The following is a 20008-nucleotide window of genomic DNA, read 5'->3' as shown; positions in this document are numbered from 1 at the left end:
GACTCACATTTCCTAGGATATGGACTGACAGATATGTGTTTACAGAATAAGACAAGGACCTGAATTTGGTTTATAGCTCTAGGGAGGAGGTAGAATTTAGATTTTCAGTGGTTATTACAATACTTTTCCCACCAACACCTGTTTAAACCGGTTTTATATGGATATCCTTATATGCCAGTGTTTGAATTGTGCGAAAAGCAGGAAGTTCTACATTTAAAACAACTTCTTAAATATAGGATACAGAAATACTTTTTCTGCCCATAAAAATGCATAACAATGGTGTTCACTCCACCCTAAGGGAAGTTGCACATGTGGAAATCTTTGCTAGATATTTAAAGTTCCTAAAGCTCTAAATCGTTTATTTCTTTCATTTCCTTTGTTTATATAATGCAAGCTCCTTTTATGTAGCTCTCACAGTTACAACTTTCCTTTGAATTATTGTGCTTTAATAAGAACTATAAACATACAGTTGCTGATCCACGTCACAGGCGATAAACAAGCAGGCCGTTATACAACCCTCAGACATTTCATAGTGTTGCAAGCTGTGCTGGATGGGAACAAAGATATAGGAACTATAATCTCAGAAGCAGAAGGGAGACAGCCCAGATATCCAGAGCAGAAAGATGAAACATTGAGAGAATGCATGCAATGTTTGGGTTTGGACACTTCAATTGCTTTATTCATGTTCAGAAGTTAAAAATGCTCACATCATGGCAAAAACTGCAAGTGCACGTGAACATGTGCGAGGGAGAAATTTCTCATCCTGCGAGATTCTTTCCTCTTTTGGTTCAATTCATATGTCTTGTCCAAAAAACATTTATTTTGCCCTGACAAAAATGAACAGGAATATACACATCAACCGTTTTTCTACCCGGGGTTCAAATCTAAAGAATCTCCTTAAATCTAACAAAGAACAGAAAACATCCCCCACCAAAAAAAGTGCAAGAAACAAAACTAAAAGATTTATAAAGCAAGCAGAAAGAACATTTATTTGGAAACTTTATTATTATTATTTTTTTTTTACCTTTTTACAAGTTTTCCTCAGTATTTTTAAATTGACATTAAAATCAAGCCCTGATTCTTTTAAAAATAATGAACTCTTTGTGCATCCACTTCCAAAATAAAAAGGCTTCTGACGTACAAAGTCCATCGATCATTTATCTTGCCACAGCCTTGTTGAGACATTTTAAACATCCACTTGATTCAGTCAGTTAGCGTTACCATTTGCACATATTGATAAAAAATAATGCTAACAAGTTTGTTTTTTTCATTTGGGCAGCTATTATCACCTACTGTGATTAGTAGCATGGACTGTGCATTCTTTCCTTTTTACATTTTTTTTATTTTTAGTGGTATACATAGGTTACTGAAAATTGCAAATAGCACCATTAATGTGAATTGTTAGCACCTCGTCCCAATAGCAGGCTAACTAGAGAGCATCAACGGTGGCCAGGTTTTAGACGATAAAGTCCTTGTCGATATCCTCTGCAATCAGAAGCACAAAAATATAGATCAAAATCAATAAAATAGTTTTTTAAAACACAAAAAAGAAACCTTCAGATGTTTGAAACTCACGGTCTTTAATGCCGAAGCAGCCGGCCCACTCTTCCAGAGCGATGTACTTGTCCTGGTCAGCATCGCAGGACTCGAAGAAGCTGGTGGTGCAGTGCTCCATGGGAATGAGAGGGGCACGCAGAGGGGCCAGCTCGGTGTGGGACAGAAAGCTGAAACACATCAGAAAGAGTTTAAAGATGCAGGCAATAGCGTGCAATGTTTCTGAGAGTACTAGCAAACACTTATTTTGATGGAGGGTAGTAAAATGTGTGGGAACATACCCGTCAGATGGGTGCTGGTCGAGCTGGCCGAACTGCCAGTGCACAGGGAAGATGTACATGTTGTAGTTCTTTTCAAAGTCCAGAGCCAGCAGATCCAGAGAATGGTCACCAGCCTGCAAGCGCTTCTCGTTCTCAAAAATCTTCTTCACCTGGAGACAAAACACTTACTTGGAGCATATATGTGGCCGACTGTTATCACACAACAGTTGCGTAAAATAGTTTGCACACTTTATTACTGTGTTTTATTTGTCGCTCAATAATGCTAATCGCATCATAACCCTAACTGTATTTTATGCATTTTAGCTAACAATTTTGGGTTGAGATTATCTGGGTGTTCTGATGATACACGTACATTTGGTTAGACAAACACTATTAAACCCTTACATTATTAAACCATTAAGATAAACAAAAATGCTGGCAAACTTTTTTTATTAGAATTTTTTTTTTTTTTACAAAAATATACTATAAATTTATGATTAAACAGTCTTAAAATCTAGTGCAATAAAAACTTTTTATAAACCAAATAAATTGGTTGTTAAAAATGATTTAATTGCAGCATGTACAGGAATAGTCTTTCTTAATTGTGGTCTTACATATAATCCTGCTTAACACCTTTCTGGATATCGGAAAAAAAAAAATTTTTAAGCTGGCATGTTTGATTTCAGCGCATGCTAAAGAAATCTGTAGTACCCTGACTGGAATCAATAAACAACATAAAATAATGTCTATTGGCTGCATTGACTGTAGCCTGGGATATGATATGAGAATTAATAAGGTTCTAATGAGACAGAGAGAACTTGGACGAACCCTCAGCTTCTGTTTCTCGTTCAGCAGATTGTTGTCCTCATCGCGCTCATACAGAGTGACCAACACGTTTTTCAGCCAGTCTCTCATACGCAGGGGGAACTCACCCAGCTCGTTCTCCAGGCATGCATCGATGTCTGGATTAGATGAAGACAAACATAGTCATTAACATACTTCTTCACACTTTCTTTATAGTAAACATCTTGATAGACCACACAGTATACCAGCCAGTTTTTTATGAAAGTGCAGCCATGCCCCTGGTGCTAAATATATCATTAAAGCATGATTTACAGCTCCAGGGCTCTGGATCACATTAAGCCTATTAAGTAATGTCAAAACACATTTTCCTCAGTTCATCTGTGACTAGGCGGATCTGCTTTGCCAGAAGAAGAGCTCCATCTGGACCCTTCAGGCCAGACAGTCAGGTGATTCTGCACACACATACACATTCTGGTGCACATGATTAGGAACGGATTCTCCTTGCTTTGTGGGGTGGAGTAAAGGAGACTAGTTAGGACCTGCCCTGTGTGTAGAGCCCTTTGAGGGAAGCCTAGAGCCTGGAGCTCATCAATCATAGCACTCAGCTTTAGCACATCTTAACCGGATGATGCCTTGACTAGCTTAAAAAGTTAAATTCTCAGAGGAAACGGCCCAGAATCTGGCATGATGCCATTTTTTTTAAAGTGTGCATTGACATTCACTTACATTTGCAGGGTCCAATGTAGTCCAGGTGCAGCTTGTGGCCCTTTTTGGTGCCCTCCAGAGCACACTTGGTGGCAAAGAAGTGGCAGGAGGAGTCATAGGTCTTGTTGTCAGTGCCACAGACCTGTTAGATACAAGGAGGTGAGAGTAAGTAGGCGGATATGGTAGGATTGATATTTCAAAGATTTGGCATGTCTTAAAAAAGGCTTACTGTTCTCATTGTAATGTCTTGAATGGATAAATGTTGCTGGTTCTAGGCATCATTGCCACTCCCTATTTTATAGCCTTCTATAGTTACAAGAAGAAAGGAAATGTGGTTTGGGCTCACTACTGTAAAAACTCACATGCTCAAACTCTCCAACAGGGGCTGGGCATGTCAGGGGATCCTGGCACACACACATGGGCTCGTTGTTGTCATCGAGCTCACATACTTTGCCCTTCTTGCAGTGATGGTTGAGGCAAGCATCTGGAAAAGGAAACACACAAAAATATTGTGTACATTTCCTCCTAAACTTTAAGCAAATGCTTTTTCGGTTAGGACATTTTTAATGACTGTTAGACATGCCATGTAGCAGCTTTTCTGAAGCCACAGTCTATTTGCCTCTATAATTATAGCTAGACTAGTATAGGCTTAAATGCAGCCTGTCATTACTAGAGCTTTCATGACCTTGCTGCTATATAATTTCCTCAGGCTATCATCACACAAATGGCATAGAGAAATAAATACAGAATTTTATAAAGTAAAGAAATCAGAATACCGCATCCCCAAGACAGTAAACTTTTGGGAGAGCCTGTGTTCTTACATGCATATGCACTTATAAGGTCATGTTAAGTTCCTGTGTTTGTTTGTTTTTGTAGGATTTTTTAATTTACTTACTCTCTGCAGCAAAATCTTCCACAACCTCAATGGCCTCATCAAACTCTCCGGTCTCCACCTGAACTGGGTTCGACCCTACTTCTCCCTATCGGGATAGGAGGTAACAGACTTTTAGTTGAATTAAGACAAAAAGAAACAACTGAAGAAAAAATAATAGGTGTAACCTGGAAAGGCAAGGAGTTTTTTTTTAGGAAGGACCAGAATTGGGTGAGGTTCTTATATATAAAATATCTGATCCAATATAGAGGCGGTAATCATTCACTAAATGCACAATAATACGAGCGAGAAAATGAGCTACATGATCTCAACCTGATTGCTCTGTTTTATACCCAGGTTAAATGGCACTTACCTCATCAATGACTGGCTCCTCTTCGGCCTGCAACAAAAAAAATGTACATGGTAAACTGTTTTTTGTGTGATTAGATCCTCACTTTTGTTTAAGTCCTTACTGCTGACCTCAACAACTTGGGCTTAATTTAATACATTTAAACAAATAAAACTCCTCGTAAAAACCACTGAATCATCACCTTCAATTTTTATGAGTGAGGATACTATGACCTCCAATCACACACACACATACACACACACACACATACACATTTGTCTTATTATACTTGCAATGTCTTTCGAATGACACATTTATTAATGCAGCAATTTTTTATTATGCTAAACCCAAATCTACCCATAACCTTAACCCTCCGTATTTGTTGATTTGTCTGCTTGTTTGTTCAATACATTGTTAAGCTTTTGTAAAATGCTGTTTCCCTCCTAAGGACCAGCCAAATGTCCCTACTAGGTCAAAACTGCAGGTATTCCTTTCCATCTGGGAACATTGGTACCTACAAACATATAAAAAATGCTCACACAGTATTGCACACAGATAATAAAAATACTTACTGGGGCAGCCAGGGCCTTTCCAGCAAGGCATAAAAGGAAGACGATCCACACCCTCATGTTGGAATACAGCCTGCAGTAAAACAAACCAACAGACCTGTTTTAAAATTACAGTGCTACAGTACATACATACATACATACATATCTAAGATCTGGCTTCATTATCTGAAACTCAGTTCATGGATTTTACGTGACGTTTGTGCTCTTCGGCCTCGTCACATTCGCCCTCATGACTGAGGACATCAAACACGACTCATGGCCATTTTCAGCCCTGTGAGATCAATATCACTCCTATTCACACTTGTATTCTTATAGTTTTCTCCAGCGGATAGATTAGAAGAGATTTCTCCAACCAGACCTGCCCTTTAAACAGGAAATTACACTTAAATTAGTCAGCTTGCTTAAATCTCACACCTAAGAGTCCACGGCTTTGAGATCACAACTTAGTTGTGCCTGTTTTCTGTTTGCTTTATTTTCCGGGAGACCCCGAATAGAGATACACGTTCTCCTCATGAAAACTCGTGCATGCACAATCACACACACATTCACACCCAGTACTGCTATTCACAGTATGGTAATGAAAAACATTCTGCATTCTTTCAATACATTTAATACAGGGACCCAGAAGAGAATGCATTTCCTTTTAAGGCTGAATATTCTACTCAGAGTGAAATCCCTTGCCACTCCCAGCTCTTGCTTTTTCACTAGGATCTAAATCTACAACTGAATTTCTGTAAAGTTGCTTTATGACAATGACTGTTGTAAGACAGTTTAATTTTGATATCTGAAACTATACAACTTTACAAGAAACTATAATAAGCTGTTCTTTCTCAGTGGCACCTTTCCTTCTGCCAATCAAAGCAGCAATTGGCAATTAGAGTGTGTTATATGTGGAAGAGGGCAGTTAACACTCTCCCCTGAGTGTGTTCAGGTGTTAAAGTGAGGCGTGGTTTCAAAAGCTTTGGTGATGGTGGTGAAGAAGACGGTGGTATGAGCCAGCCTCCACCCTCCCTAGTGACATAGGTAGTGGACAGGAAATGGCAAATGAAAAATAAAAGGTAAAAAACCTATTAAATAAATAAAAGGGTACTTTGGTTGTATGTTCAGAATAGCCATGTCTGCTGTGTGGTACTAATAGCATCAAATGATCATGGTTACATGTTCTAAATGTCAACATAGATAAAGTTAAGATGCTTTCTACTGGGACTATGATAAACAGACATTCCCTTTTAAATGGAAACGAGATTGTGCGAATGTATCTGTGATCTGTACGGTGACTTCTCATTGGGAGCAAAGGAAGCATGTGTTTTAAAATGATTAAAATATGCAAAAGTGTATTTAGAAGAGGAAAATAATTACAATTAAATGCTCTACTAATTGAATATGAAAAGGGATTATCTCACATTATGTATATCTTACATATATATAATTGGTAAAACTTTACATACTTCAGGTGATTTACAGCCTACTTGATTAACTTTGCGAGCAACAAACTTTTTTGGTGCTTCACTGAAGACAGAGGAATCCTTGTTCCATGAACAAAGAGTTTGTAGCATGTCACACATTCCTTAGGGAACTAACCATGGCTGGATGAAATTCAAGATCTGAATAAAGCTTTGTGTGCTTTGTACTGTTGTATATTAAATAGTATATTTAAGTATAAAACCCTAGTATTATAATATCTTCTGAAAAAATTCAGAGTGTTTATATCATGCCATATGACTCAGTAGTTCGCAGTGGTCATTGCTATTTAATCTGATGAACATTTTGAGATTCAAAACTGCTAATGTGCCCCGACAAGTCCTTCAAATGCAGATGTTTGCTCTAGTGTCGATGTGGCACGATCGCACGTTTCTCCAAGCAGCTGCCGGGAGAGAAGTCTTGCCAAATTGCACTTTGATTTTGACCCGTCAGCCCAGCCAAACTGAAAACAAGCCCAAGCCAGGCCTCTTCCCCCATCTGTTTTTATTGAAGGGGCTAGAAGTGAGCTCTACTCAGGAACTGATGTCAGCCAACCATCTTCGATAGATTTAGTTTTGGAAAAAAAAGAGTTTGCACTGCAAAGGCTAACAACGACTTGAACCATGGCAAACAAAGACTCTTCTCAACTTTTTGCTCAGGGAGGGGAAAATAGGACAACTTCCCTAGGAATACACTGTCCTATAAGAAACTTATATACGAATCATCCGTAGTCTTTGGCTTGAAAAGATCATTAATTTCCCTTCGAGAGGAATTTGTACATAAATTTGCATGTTTATTTTCACAGATGAGGCATAACGCTATTAGTCCATTGGACGTACTTACGTAAGAGCAAAACAAGCTGTTTTATTTGGAAAGTAATGCTCATACTCAAACAGGCTTGAAATTAAGGGGTGGCAGTGGCATAAAGGATGCCTTTTTTGCACACAGTATTTGATTTAGAGGTTAGTTAGGTAAGCAAGCTGTGAGACGAAAACAGAGGCACGGTGCTCTGCTTTTTCAAAGGCACCTTTTTCCCCCCAAAGGATCCGAATTAGGAAATTCCTTCTGATTTTCTAGAGTGACTTAAACAGGTGGCGTGGAAAAACAGTGGAGCTGACACACTGAACAAATCCAAAATAGATAGAGAATAAATTCACTCTTTCCCACTGTCTAAGCAATTTGGCCAAAGAAGCTCATTCATTATAATCTGACACAAACAAGTATATTTTCCCAATTACAGTGTCGAAAATAATTAAGAAAGAATATTTAGGCCTGTTTTGTAATCTTTATGGGCTCAACATCCACGCTAATGTTTAACCTTCTCAGTAAGTGTTAATCACCATAATTTCACCCAGTCCTGCATCTGTGCGCACAAAGGGTGGCACAAGTTCGATTTTTGGAACAGGAAACCACTGAGAAAGCCACCTGTCCATTTCTAGGTAATTACTGTGCTTCTTCTGGATGATGTTCAGTGTTGAGCATTGATATCTCCACTGAGTATACAGAACTGCACACTTGCCAGCAAGGCAGCTGGTCAGAAACCAAAAAGTTCCAACCCGACAAATGCCAGGAAGCTTTTTGAACAGAGGTAATAAAAAGACAGCAGACAGCAGGGAAGGTGCTCTTTTAAAAAACAATACCCCTGTTTAGGTTTGGCTTTGAAGATTTGCAGGTTTCAGGCAATGGTTAATATTCGTCTCTCCATCTTCCATCTGCATTTTAACACCTTTGTTAAACAAGTTGATAGAATCTAAGCATAGTGATCCCAGGAAGTGCAGACATGGACAAAAGACAGGAATCCATGTAACCTGAGTATCTAGTCAGCTGACCTTTTCTAACCCTTTCGCCCCTTCCCCCAGTGCTGCTGGGACATTAAATCTCTAAGTGATTACGCCATGGTTTAGTTTTCTCATGCCCAAAAAAAAAAAAGAACAGCTATGGAATTTGTAGAAATGGGATTTTTCCCACTAAGGAAATTTGTGATTCCATTGGGGTTTTTTTGGAAATGGAAATCATACAATGAATGATGAGGCAATGGTAATAAGGTCAGAAACAAAACCAGTTAGTGCTGCTCCTTTACCTGATTATTTATTAATTCTATTTCTAGCCTAGGTAAATCTTCCCAAATTGTTGAAATTGTACTAAAATTATATGTATTTTGCATTCTGGCTGCATGCCATGGGACTGGTTTGCACTACAGGCCAATCTCCCACTGGGGATTATACACCAGAAGCCTTCATCTGGACTTCCATTACTCCGAGCAGACTTCAGGCTAAGCTGTTACTTGCGGTTGCTGCCTGCAAACAAACAACATTCCCATTCACATGTCAGTGTAACCTAAGTGAAAAGATAATGGCATGTGGAAAGCCCTACCCTGACTACATAACAGATTTATTAGACCAAGGTGTTTCATATATTGGCCTCTCATTCTTGAAGACTGGTCGTGGCTTTCGAAAGGTCACTATTATGAAGCGACAAATATATTAGCCTTTTACCCAGTGGTTTTGAAATGTACAATTTTTAGTTTCAGATTCATTTCATTTATTTTTCTTGACAGTCTTGAAAAAAGCTAAGATTGAAAAAATAAATGTTGTTAATGGGTGACATTGTTTTTCCGTCTCTCTCGTGCTACTTTGAAAAACATCTGTTCAGGTGTCTAAAATAAGCCTGATGTTTCTTATTAAATAATAAATAAATATGAGCTGGATTAAACTGCATGCTGTGTGAACACTGTTTCTTCTCCCCTCCCTCATTATCCCTCTTTTTTTTTATCAGACAGACCATCCGGCAGCTGTGGACATTCAGTTTGTTCTCACAGGTTTGTTGTTTGTCAAGAGAATTGACATCTGCACAATTTTAACAGCTGGCGAGAATGACCATGGCAACTCTCATTCCTTCTGATGGGAGTAACTGAGAGGGGAGGGCTCTATGTGAAAATGGAGCTGATTTCTTTTACTCTGTCTGTTCTGCCTTTTCTGTCTCTCTCAGGCTTTGTACTCCTTTTTTCCCTCCCTCCCCTCCCCCACAAATCTATGGTCACCCATCCTCTTGCCTATGTGGCACACAATGTTTTAAAACTGCACTTGCTCCTGAGATGAGTGTCAACAGTAGGTTTAGATGTTCTCAGTTCTGCAAACATTTGAATTTAAAAATGTCCACATGTTGGCTTCTGCAACTGAAAGGAGTTCTTAATAATAATAATAATAATATTAATAATAATATTTGGATTTAACAAAAAATGTAGCAAGCACATTTAAAACATAATATAATTAATATAAAACGTAAAGTAATCTATGAAGTAATTAAAATTAGTTTTCTCCTATACTTTATTTGCATGCAAAAGCATTGAACAAAGCATCTAAGCAGTAAGGATTTTAGAAAGCTTGTATTTTTCTTTTGCAAATTGTATGAAAGAAAAATGAAAGTTCAAAGTTAGCTTCAGAAGTTAAGAGTCAGCAAATGATGGAGTGAGTAATCTTACCTTCGCTTCAGCAAACAGGCAAGCCAAGGAAGAAGTCAGCTGGAGCAGGGGTCTGGAACTATCTAACAGCAACACAAGTTCATACAGAAGACATTTGCAGTGGGCAGGCCCAGTCAAACCCCCCTTACAGCCCTGGTGTGGGACAGCCCACTGTTTAACTCTATGTAGCCAGCCGAAGCTCCAGCTCAGGACATACAAAACAGGCCTAATAAAGATTTTATAATCAGTGATATTCTGATCTTAATTGTGAAGACATTTTGCCTAAAATCATGAGGTTTTAGTATAGTGACAATACTATGTAACAAATATAACAGATATGACTTATTTATTATATTGTTTTATATGATTATACTTATTCGATTAAAGTGTATCAGTTTCTTTTTTAGGAATAAATTTAAATTGTGCCAATAGAATAACAATAGAAACTCAAACCAATATTTATTTATAAAGGCTGGTTCAAAAACATATTAATAAATAACTTGATTTTGAGACTCTGAATTAGCCTATATTCAAATTGTTTGCCTTATACTGCAATATCTGAGATGTTTTTCTGGCTAAGATATGTTTTTTTTATTTTTTTTTTGCAGTGTGATCATTTGTGTTAATTCTGTAGGGATTTTATGTAAATGTTGATTTCTCTAAATTGAAAATTGTATGGGAAAAACAGGCAGTGGATATGATGTACAGTTTTTAAAGAGTAATTAGTAAAATTTTGTATATAATTCTGAAGTCCTTCATGGTTAGTATCTTAATAAAGCACATTTAAAACATGGTTGTTTATTCTCACAGAAAAGATGTTCATACTCTGTTCCTTTCCCTCCCACCCTTATTTTCTGTGTGTGTGTGTGTGTGTGTGTGTGTGTGTGTGTGTGTGTGTGTGTGCGCGTGTACTTGGGTTGGGCTGTATGTACTGTGTGTTGCTAAGAATTTATCAGGCTAAAGTAATCCTATCTGCTGTTCCATTCAGCTTTTGGCCTCTCAGAGACAGCATGCAGAGACACTCTGCTCTGGATTGCTAATGTCTGTCCTCGCAATGTCTGATGAGGAGAATGAAGAGAAACATCTGGATGTGAAAAAAATCATGGAAAAAAGTAGCAGCTATGCAACGTGGCATTTTCCATTCTGGCTGCAGCCGACCCAGAGAGTCAGTTCAGATCAGCCCATGGAGAAGATGTAATTACTCACTTCTCCCGAGCTGCAGACGTGGCATTGTCTACAGTTGCCTAACAAGACTTCACATGACCATAGGCTCAGGGGATTCCAACCATCCAATCCCCCACACATGCCCCCATCTAATTACAATTAAGCCTAATTATACCTGCTACCATCTGCAAAATGCAGGCACAAGCACCTGAGCTGTGTGAGGTTTTAAATTATCTATTCTCTTTGCTATCTGTTCTTTGGATGCATTAAAAATTCAATTCTATCACCTTATTTAGGTGAAGGTTTAAAGGAATCAACTTGTTGCATCACCATTGAGGGGGCTTGATTTATTTGGAATGTAGCCCCTTCAGACCTGGTTTATAGGAAATACCTCTCTGGTGGTTGTGTGAGCATAGTTAGATTCTGATTCATGCAGCAAATAGTATGATGCAGACCACCGTTTCCTCCCCAGACTCTCAAATGGATCACAGCCTCAGATGAACAAGGCTTCTATTCATTATGGTTCCTGTTTTTGCCTCTGTGTAAACTGTGGGCACGCTGAAACCCTGCAATAGCAAATAACCTAATATTAACATGGAGCAGAATAAACCATTGCACCTGAGCTTATAGTGTAGATAGGACAGCCTTTTTGGCTCATTTTGGTAAACAACCATATAGAATTATACTGGTTTTGGTAAGACTTGTAAATGTAAACCATTTTATTAAAAGTCTAGTATAATTAACATTTGCAGCATTCAACAATCTTCTGATATAAATTTAATTCTTTATATTAACACATGCACATCCTTCATTCATTAAGGTTACAAATAAGGGAAACCCATGTTCATCTTTTGTTAAAAGCAAATAATAAGAGATGTACTGAATAATTTCCTCCTTCAAAACTGAGAATTTTATGTTCACTGTTTTTATTTACAGGATTTTAGCTAATATGTATGTGAGTTGACATCATATGCTGAATGTGAGATTTAGGAGACAGTCCCGTAGGAAAGGTTTTTCTAATCCATTTTTCCATTTTGTTTTCTATCCCCATATTTGGGTGTGTTAAACACTTGAGTCTTGAGTCATTCGAAGACATTATATGACATTATTAAAATTACAAGCCTCGACATTCTTCTCGATTACATCTTTTCAAAAGCAGTCCACCAAAACATCTCATTCTGAAATGGCCTTATTCATAGCGAGAACATTTAACCGCCATTTAAAAAAGTGATTAAGATTGACATATTAAACGTATTCTCCTGTTCTTCGTGTTTACCAAATGACAACCCTCCACATCAACTACAGCACATAAGCAATTAAAAAAAAAAAAACGCAGACTGCTGTTAATAGAGAAAGACTCCTGAGCAGACCCTGAGAAACACAATGGCTGCTCATCCTTTCCTTCCTCTGCGTACTTTCCTTTGAGGATTGACAGTAGCGAAATAAAAACATCTGGAAAATCTATCAAAGCAGAGAATAATGACTCGGAGCCAGATGGAAGATATGAGCAGAATAGCAAGCGTGGCGGGTTTGCGTTGTCGGTAGCTTTCTCCTGCAGCTGTTAAGTGGGTGTAATAGCAGCAGGGCAGCACTTTGTTGAAAAAAGAAATGTGGATGAGTGGCATGATGGCTGTAAACGCAAGAACTTTGTTGTTGCAGAAGAGGTGATGTGTACGACAGACATGGCTTGTGCATTCTGTTTCGACAAATGGGCCACCTGTGCAAAGTTAAAGATCAGAGGAGGGTTGAAAACAGCAATACTGATTTTATGCTAATATAATGGAAATATTACAGATAATATTTCACAAATTTGTTTTGGAATGAATTAGGCTTGAATTAGAATATCTTGTTTATAATATTTTGGTTTCGATGGCAAAAACACAGGTAATGCCAATGTATTAATTTATAAATGTATCGGAAATTTTGATATAAGTAGTCCCAACAAATTCATTTTAATATACCTTTTTTCTAAACCAGCAAAAGGATTTGACAGGGTTAATTGTTATTGCAAATGGTTTCAGTTTAGCAAATGAAAATGTTTTCATGATTATTATGTTAAGAAATTATACACAGTGTAAAATGTCATACTGCCACATCATCAGTTTGGCTTAAGGGAATATCTGCATTTAATTTTAAACCCAGCAAGTCTGTACAGTGTCCGATAGTTAAATAATATATATATATATATATATATATATATATATATATATATACAAAAGTGTATGTATACACTTTATATATGTATGTATATATATGTATATAGGTCCTATATATATATATATATATATATATATATATATATATATATATATATATATATATACACACATAAGTTTTGCATGCTAAGGAGAATGAAGTGCAGTGTGTGATGGATATGGTGGAGTCTTTCTTGCATGATTGCACTTGCCTCTACCTGTACCGCATGCCTGCATACACACTCTGTACTTTGTTGAATTTTTTTAAAAGCACAAACATCAGGCTTACCAACTAACGATTTCTCCAATGATTTCTCTCGTCCTTAGCGGTTAAGGACATGGCTTCAGAGTCTGTGACCAAAACTGAAAGAAAAATCTGCCAAGATTGATATGTCATATCCTTAAAGTCAACCTCATACAAGCTTCCTCTCAATAGTATTGTTGTGTTTTGATCATAACAGAAGTTAATAAACTTTTATTTATTCTGCCTGTTGGGAAATGATAAATACTGACCTTCATTATCTTTAAGGTAGAACAGATGTACATAAAATTAGCGTTGGAAAATTGTAGCGCCAATAATAATAATGTGGTTCAATAAATATTAGAGTCATTGAAACACAGTGTACAGTATATCAGCCGTGAATGTCGTTTTCATGGTGCAGTAAAGAATGTTAATGTTTACCGAGGTTGTTTGAAGCGTCTTCTCTCTGTCCTGATGCTAAGGCTCAAATCTCTGATCTGATGATAGTAGTGAAAAGACAGACTGATTAAACAGAGAGAACACTGTTATGGCATGTCCATGAGTGCCACTCTTTCCGTTTTCAAAGATGGAGTTCTGATAACTATGGAACAGAAGGGAGTCTAAACAAGTTGAATGTTGAGTCTTTGGCTCACTAAAATGCACTGATTTAATCACTCAGTCATTGTCAAATTTTTGTATATCAAATACCTTAATAAATAAACCTTAAGACCTCCAACCTCTGCCATTTGTGTCTTGTTGGTTGTGCATACATTTTTGTTTGTTTTAATTTCACTTTATGTTTGTTTGTGCTGCATTTTTACATCTAGTCATTGTATACAGTACAATGGTGTACTGCTGATGTGATTAGATGTACAGCAACTAGAAAACAGGCTAAAATGATGCTATGCTGCATGCTTGTCCTTATCAGAACAGGTACAGCTTGTTCTTTAATTCTGCCAAAATACATGGTAAGCAAGTGACATTTTTCTGATTGACTACACACTGCTACCTGCTGGTGAGACAAGAAGGCACTTTACAGCAACCAGCTGCTTTATATGAAATCTCAGGGGGGAGAAACAGGTTAAGGCAAGACACTACAGGTAGAAATGATGCTTTTGTTCATGTCAGTCTTTTTCAGACTTCTGATTCAATGGCATTCAAGTCTACTCTTAAACTGTACCAATAGACAATGTTAGAACTTGATAGAAATATGTTTCACAGCTTTTATCCCCCATTTTCCACCAGGTCATAATTTAGAGGTTTGCCCTGCCCACTTGACATGTTAAATATACCTGGAAATATTGACTATATGGACACATTTGTCTGACCATAAGATGTGTCCTCATTTAGTGCTTCCCACTTTTCTGGGAAGATGTTTCACTAAGTTTTGGATTGTGGTTGTGGAGATTTGTGCTCATTCATCCACAAGGGTGTTAGTAAAGTCAGGTAGTGATTCAGCATTCAAATTCATCCCAAAGTTGTTGCTTATGGTCAAGGTCAGAGATCTACAACTATCTATAAACCACACTCAAATCTTTCGAAAAGTTTTCCCCAAATCTGCTTTTTTCTCAACCTTTAACTTTCATAAAATGTAATAGAACGTAATGTACATTCCTCTTCCTATTTAGAAGCTGGAGGACAACAAGTTGATTAATGTTCTGATAGATTTAAGATTTTGAATTACTATTACTATACATTTTATAATGCTGCATGGTATTTTCTTGATTAAATGATAAATATATGACCAACAAACTGTTATGTAAAATTGCTACTTGCTTAGACTTTGGGTTTTTATAAAGTAAGAATATGAAATGTATTACATGTATGAATATTTAACAATATGAAACACAATATGTTTAAAGATATACATAAGACTATGATTATGTCTGATTTTACTTAATGATCTGATATGCTTACCATGTAAAGTAAGTATGCAATTGAAGTAAAATTGCATTGAAAAATTGCATTCATTCTTAATGATTTTTTCCCCTGGATGGAAAAAAGTGCATCAACATGTACTGTAACGTTACCCTATTCAACTGGAGTGCTTTAGAAATATGATTATGTATGACTTCACTTATTGATCTGATTCCCTTATTATGTAGAGTTTGTGATTATGGTAAAACTGCATAAGAAATGCATAAATGTATTTTCCCCAGATGGAAGAAAGTGCATTAACATGTTATTGTCATTTATGCTAGAATGTATGGAAGTGCTATAAATAGTATGTTAGCTAACAAACATTATTAACTCCTAGTCAGATAATACAGAAAACCCACAGAGCGGCGTACATATATGTTTGCAGTGCACCAATCTGATGGGCTGTTTGCTGAAAAGCATAAAAGCAAACATTCTCCATTTCAGATAATCAGGGTCCATGTTTTATCGTACCTTCTTTACGCTCAGCATGCTCTTTTGATAACAACCTGTGTGAGAAGAGCAGCCTCATCACCATCGCATCATCTGAATTATTCAATGATTAAAAGACTTGATTTAAAAGACGATCTTTTAAACCGGCAATTCATCTTCTCTTGGCTTGTGCAGGAAGAATATACTGAAATCAGCAGACTTTAACAGATAAAAGTGACCAGGCTTGTGATGGACTGATATTAAATTCTGAATACTAAATATAACGTTTTACAAACTTAAGCAAAACGGGAAGAGTTGGACTTTGGGATATTGGTTGATCATGAAGAGTTCAGTGAACGTGATGAGTTCACTGGTCTGTGTGGAGTTCTTGTTGTACATCGTGAGTCTGTGTGCACCACAGTGGTTGGTGGAGCCAGGAGGAGCATGTGAAGGCCTCTTCACTATCTGTAACACTTATGAAGGCTTTTCCAGCTGTACTACATTTCCAGCTTGGATGGGTGAGTGTGTCTTGCATCATATCTATCGGGTCTGCTGATAACAGTTCTGTCATCATTCCTGTAGCTTAAAATTTGTATAAAAAATGTCACTTTGCATTACTTCTCCTAATTAGGCTCGTACAGCCTGACTTGGATGTTTCTGGCAAGTTCCTCCATACTTTCCCTGTTCACACTTATCGCCATTAGACCAGCTCTTAGCCATGGAAAGCGAGCCGTTCTAGCTCTTCTTTTAAATATTTTTTCAGGTAACACCTTCATTCTCTTGTCATTTTAGTGATTCATACAATTAACAAAATGTTCACCTTACATTGTGGAATTCCTTGTGTACCAAGCAATATACAATGCTTAGTGCATAGTGCATATGAATTATAATGATTTGTAAAGAAAAGACTAACCACAGTAAATCACAGTTTTGTAATAAGAATAACATTTAAGAGTAAAAAGAGAAATCAGGCTGCATCACACTTCACCTATATTCTTAGTAACGCAGACCACATTTTGCTTTGTTCCTTAGGTTATCACATTCATGCACCATAAAGCTTCACATATATTATCGGATTATTGTATAAACATTGTATCAAATGAAGACACTTTCATATTATGCACTTTCTGTTTTCTCAGTTGCTTTTTGTGTTGCCGCTCTCATCGCCTTCATAGTGTCCATTGAAGAACAGATGCCTGAAATGGCCAAATTCCTCGGCTGGGCTTTTTACATCTGCTGTGCTACTCTTGTCTATGCCTCTCTGGTGTCTGTGGCATTGGGGTTTGTGGAAGGCGCGTCCAGTGTCGAGCCAGAAAACCCAGATGGAGGTCAGGGCTCGCCAGCACCGGCCATAGTTCCTTAGACACACTCGTAAATACTCAATGTACAGAAATCAGATGGCTTTGTTACATATTTTATCTTAATTTCCAGCAAATAAACTAGGGTTTTGGGTGTGGGTCATTTCACTGCGTCACATTAAATGGTTAATATAGAAAATAGAAAAAAAATACACTTGTCCTTGATTTTATTATGGTAGGAAGTGCAAGGTTGTGTACTGATTTTCTATCGAGGCTGGTTTTGTTATAAAAGTGAAACATTGCCCCCTACTGGAAAGTTGAGGGTAATTTTATTTATTCTGTAATATGCATATAGATTTTCCAAACATATTTAATCAAGATTTTATTTTCTCTTAGGGTTAACTGTTCATGAGGATGCTAGACTACAAAGTGTAACCTACTGCACTCAAAGCATCTTGATGAATAAGTGATAAAGTGGATAAACTGAATTGATTAAAACCATAAAGTGACTTAGAATTAAACTAGGAACACTGGAGAGTTTGCTATGAACAGCTCAGCTACAAATCTACTTCTTCAAAGAATATACTGTATATTGGACCACCAAAATAATAAAAAAAGAAATGTGAAGCATTGTGTTAAAATATCTGAGTTTAGCAGTTTAATATATTACACACATTTGCAGGTTGCATGTGATAATGTAGCAGAGTCTAAAGGCAATATACTGAAATACCATAAAGCCACAAACATTACACAATTCAGTAGCAGTGTATATCAAAATAATGACCTTGTAAAATGCACCAATATACACAGCTGGGCTAAAAAACTGGGTCAAAGCCAAAATGTCAAAATATTAGGCTTAGCAACAAATTACTGGTCGAGTAATTAGTGGGATAAAGTAACTTAATATTTTATTATTATTATAATTGTTTTTTTTTTTTAGATTTCTTTAAATATTCAAGCATGGTGTGTAAACTTGCAGAAAACAAACAGTTTAGTTTTCCACAATTTTGTGATCTTATACATGTGCTGAATTTTGCATCAAAAATCATGACATGATTGATCTGTTTCTAGGTATTTTTCCCCCAAACATCAGTGAAATACCAAACAATCATACCCGTGGCTTCAGGTGTGCATTTATTACAAAGTCTTGATAGATTTTTGACCAAATCATTTGTTGGAAAGACTCTTAAAAGCTTAGTATTTCCACATTTTGGGTTTGTTTGTCATTTTTGCCCCACGATGTGCATGTATAGAGCAGTTACATAGCAACAATTGGAATTAGACATTAATTAAATCAATTAATCAGCTTAATCAGTTAAATATGAGCCGATTTTAGGAGCTTGCTCATTTCCCAGGAGTAACTTCTACACATGAATTGGATTAAATCTATAAACTGAAAAATAATCGGTTATTCCATGTTCCATCTGTATTACATGCAAATCTGTTATTCCATGTTAGTTTTTTAATACATACCATTAGTAGTTAAATATGGAAAATGGGCAACTTTAACAAGTCCAACAAAACGATACAAATATTAATTAATAGAGACAAGGATTACAAATGGATAGTGACAGGAATACACGTTGCTCCATATGGACAGTTAATGTTTAACATCTGGCCTATTTAGGACCAATGTACGTGACAGTTTTGCCGGTTTTCTTCAGCGTTTCCAGCAGGACTTCTGTGTCTTTATCCGACTCAATGAAGACCTTCTTGTTAGGAAGATCAATGTCAAATTTGACATCTGTTCATTTGAAAGAAAAACATGGTCAGGGCAAATACATGCATGTTTTATGTCAACTGAAATACTATCTTTATATGTATACTATGTATACTATATGTATACTATATAGAAAATACTATCTCATAATGTAAAAAAACACTTTAAATGGGATGGACCCTTGATCTATTACAGTTCAAGTGTTTTGAAGATGGTTAGAAGGGTCAATCAGAAACAACATTGCTGATAGTGTTGCTGTAGTAAACCCTATGTGGTAAAGGTGGGGATTATTTGGTCTAAAAATATATCTAATATATCACATTGGCTGTGTTGTTTGAATTTAAACCCAGTACCTAGCTTTTTAAGAACCCGAGTCACTGCACCAGAGCATCCTTCACATGTCATATCAACAAAAAACTCGTGAGTCTGTGAATAAACAGAAAAGGGTCATTCAAACAAGTGGGTCGACACTGAGTCGATACTGAGTCGACACTGAAACGACAGCAAACATTTATATCGTTCATTAGCTAGCTCATAGATGTTCCAAACACAATATGAAAATCCAACATAGTAGTATACTTATTAGCTTTAGTAAACTCGCTATTCAGAGATGAAATGCATACTTACAGCCATGATCAAATAAGTGTTAGGTTTGAACAAAAAGAAAAGAAAAGCCGCCGGTCAATATAATTCACAGCTAAAAACCCAAATGAATGTGAAACTCTGGCACTTTGAACTGGCCGTACTGTAGCCCTGAAACTTAGGGATGATCGATAAATTCTCGCACTTTCCAAAAGTGTTCATGACCATAGACTTGATTTGTTTTTTTTTTAAATGTCTTATAAAATCATCTTATATTTAAGACTTGCATTAATCGATGTATGGATGTCAATGTGTACGTTTTAATATTTACAGTATTCTTTAAACGTTTCTAAAAACAATACATTTTTGTTCCCTTGTGTTGGTCTGCCATAAACACGTGACCAGCGACGCTTGAAGCTGATTTGC

The 20008-nt window shown here is 36.8% G+C and overlaps 2 protein-coding genes across 2 annotated transcripts; both read right to left on the bottom strand.

Moving 5' to 3' along the window:
- Window positions 1-651: 651 nt before the first annotated feature.
- sparc (secreted protein, acidic, cysteine-rich (osteonectin)) lies at window positions 652-10196 on the bottom strand. The gene is made up of 10 exons (XM_046849821.1): window positions 10055-10196; window positions 5116-5185; window positions 4568-4594; window positions 4219-4303; window positions 3686-3807; window positions 3345-3465; window positions 2643-2776; window positions 1836-1984; window positions 1576-1724; window positions 652-1485 (listed from the first exon to the last, which is right to left on the bottom strand). The coding sequence occupies exons 2-10, from the start codon at window positions 5170-5172 to the stop codon at window positions 1457-1459; spliced, it is 873 nt and encodes a 290-aa protein (XP_046705777.1). The 5' UTR covers window positions 5173-5185; window positions 10055-10196; the 3' UTR covers window positions 652-1456.
- Window positions 10197-17923: 7727 nt separating this feature from the next.
- On the bottom strand, window positions 17924-19913 carry atox1 (antioxidant 1 copper chaperone). The gene is made up of 3 exons (XM_046848822.1): window positions 19628-19913; window positions 19354-19426; window positions 17924-19024 (listed from the first exon to the last, which is right to left on the bottom strand). The coding sequence occupies exons 1-3, from the start codon at window positions 19631-19633 to the stop codon at window positions 18900-18902; spliced, it is 204 nt and encodes a 67-aa protein (XP_046704778.1). The 5' UTR covers window positions 19634-19913; the 3' UTR covers window positions 17924-18899.
- Window positions 19914-20008: the final 95 nt, after the last annotated feature.

The sequence above is a fragment of the Silurus meridionalis genome, chromosome 5 (assembly GCF_014805685.1).
Source record: "Silurus meridionalis isolate SWU-2019-XX chromosome 5, ASM1480568v1, whole genome shotgun sequence".
Classification (NCBI taxonomy): Eukaryota; Metazoa; Chordata; class Actinopteri; order Siluriformes; family Siluridae; genus Silurus; species Silurus meridionalis.
This window is presented reverse-complemented; position numbering and strand designations above follow the sequence as displayed.

What these genes read in the sequence shown, in the direction of transcription:
- sparc (XM_046849821.1), bottom strand. Translation starts at nt 5,172, where the DNA reads ATGAGGGTGTGGATCGTCTTCCTTTTATGCCTTGCTGGAAAGGCCCTG. An exon ending in AGGAGCCAGTCATTGATGAG is followed by an intron (nt 4,304 to 4,567) that starts GTAAGTGCCATT and finishes CTATCCCGATAG; the next exon opens with GGAGAAGTAGGGTCGAACCC. An exon ending in GGAAGATTTTGCTGCAGAGA is followed by an intron (nt 3,808 to 4,218) that starts GTAAGTAAATTA and finishes TTCCTTTTCCAG; the next exon opens with ATGCTTGCCTCAACCATCAC.
- atox1 (XM_046848822.1), bottom strand. An exon ending in TCGGGTTCTTAAAAAGCTAG is followed by an intron (nt 19,025 to 19,353) that starts GTACTGGGTTTA and finishes TCAAATGAACAG; the next exon opens with ATGTCAAATTTGACATTGAT.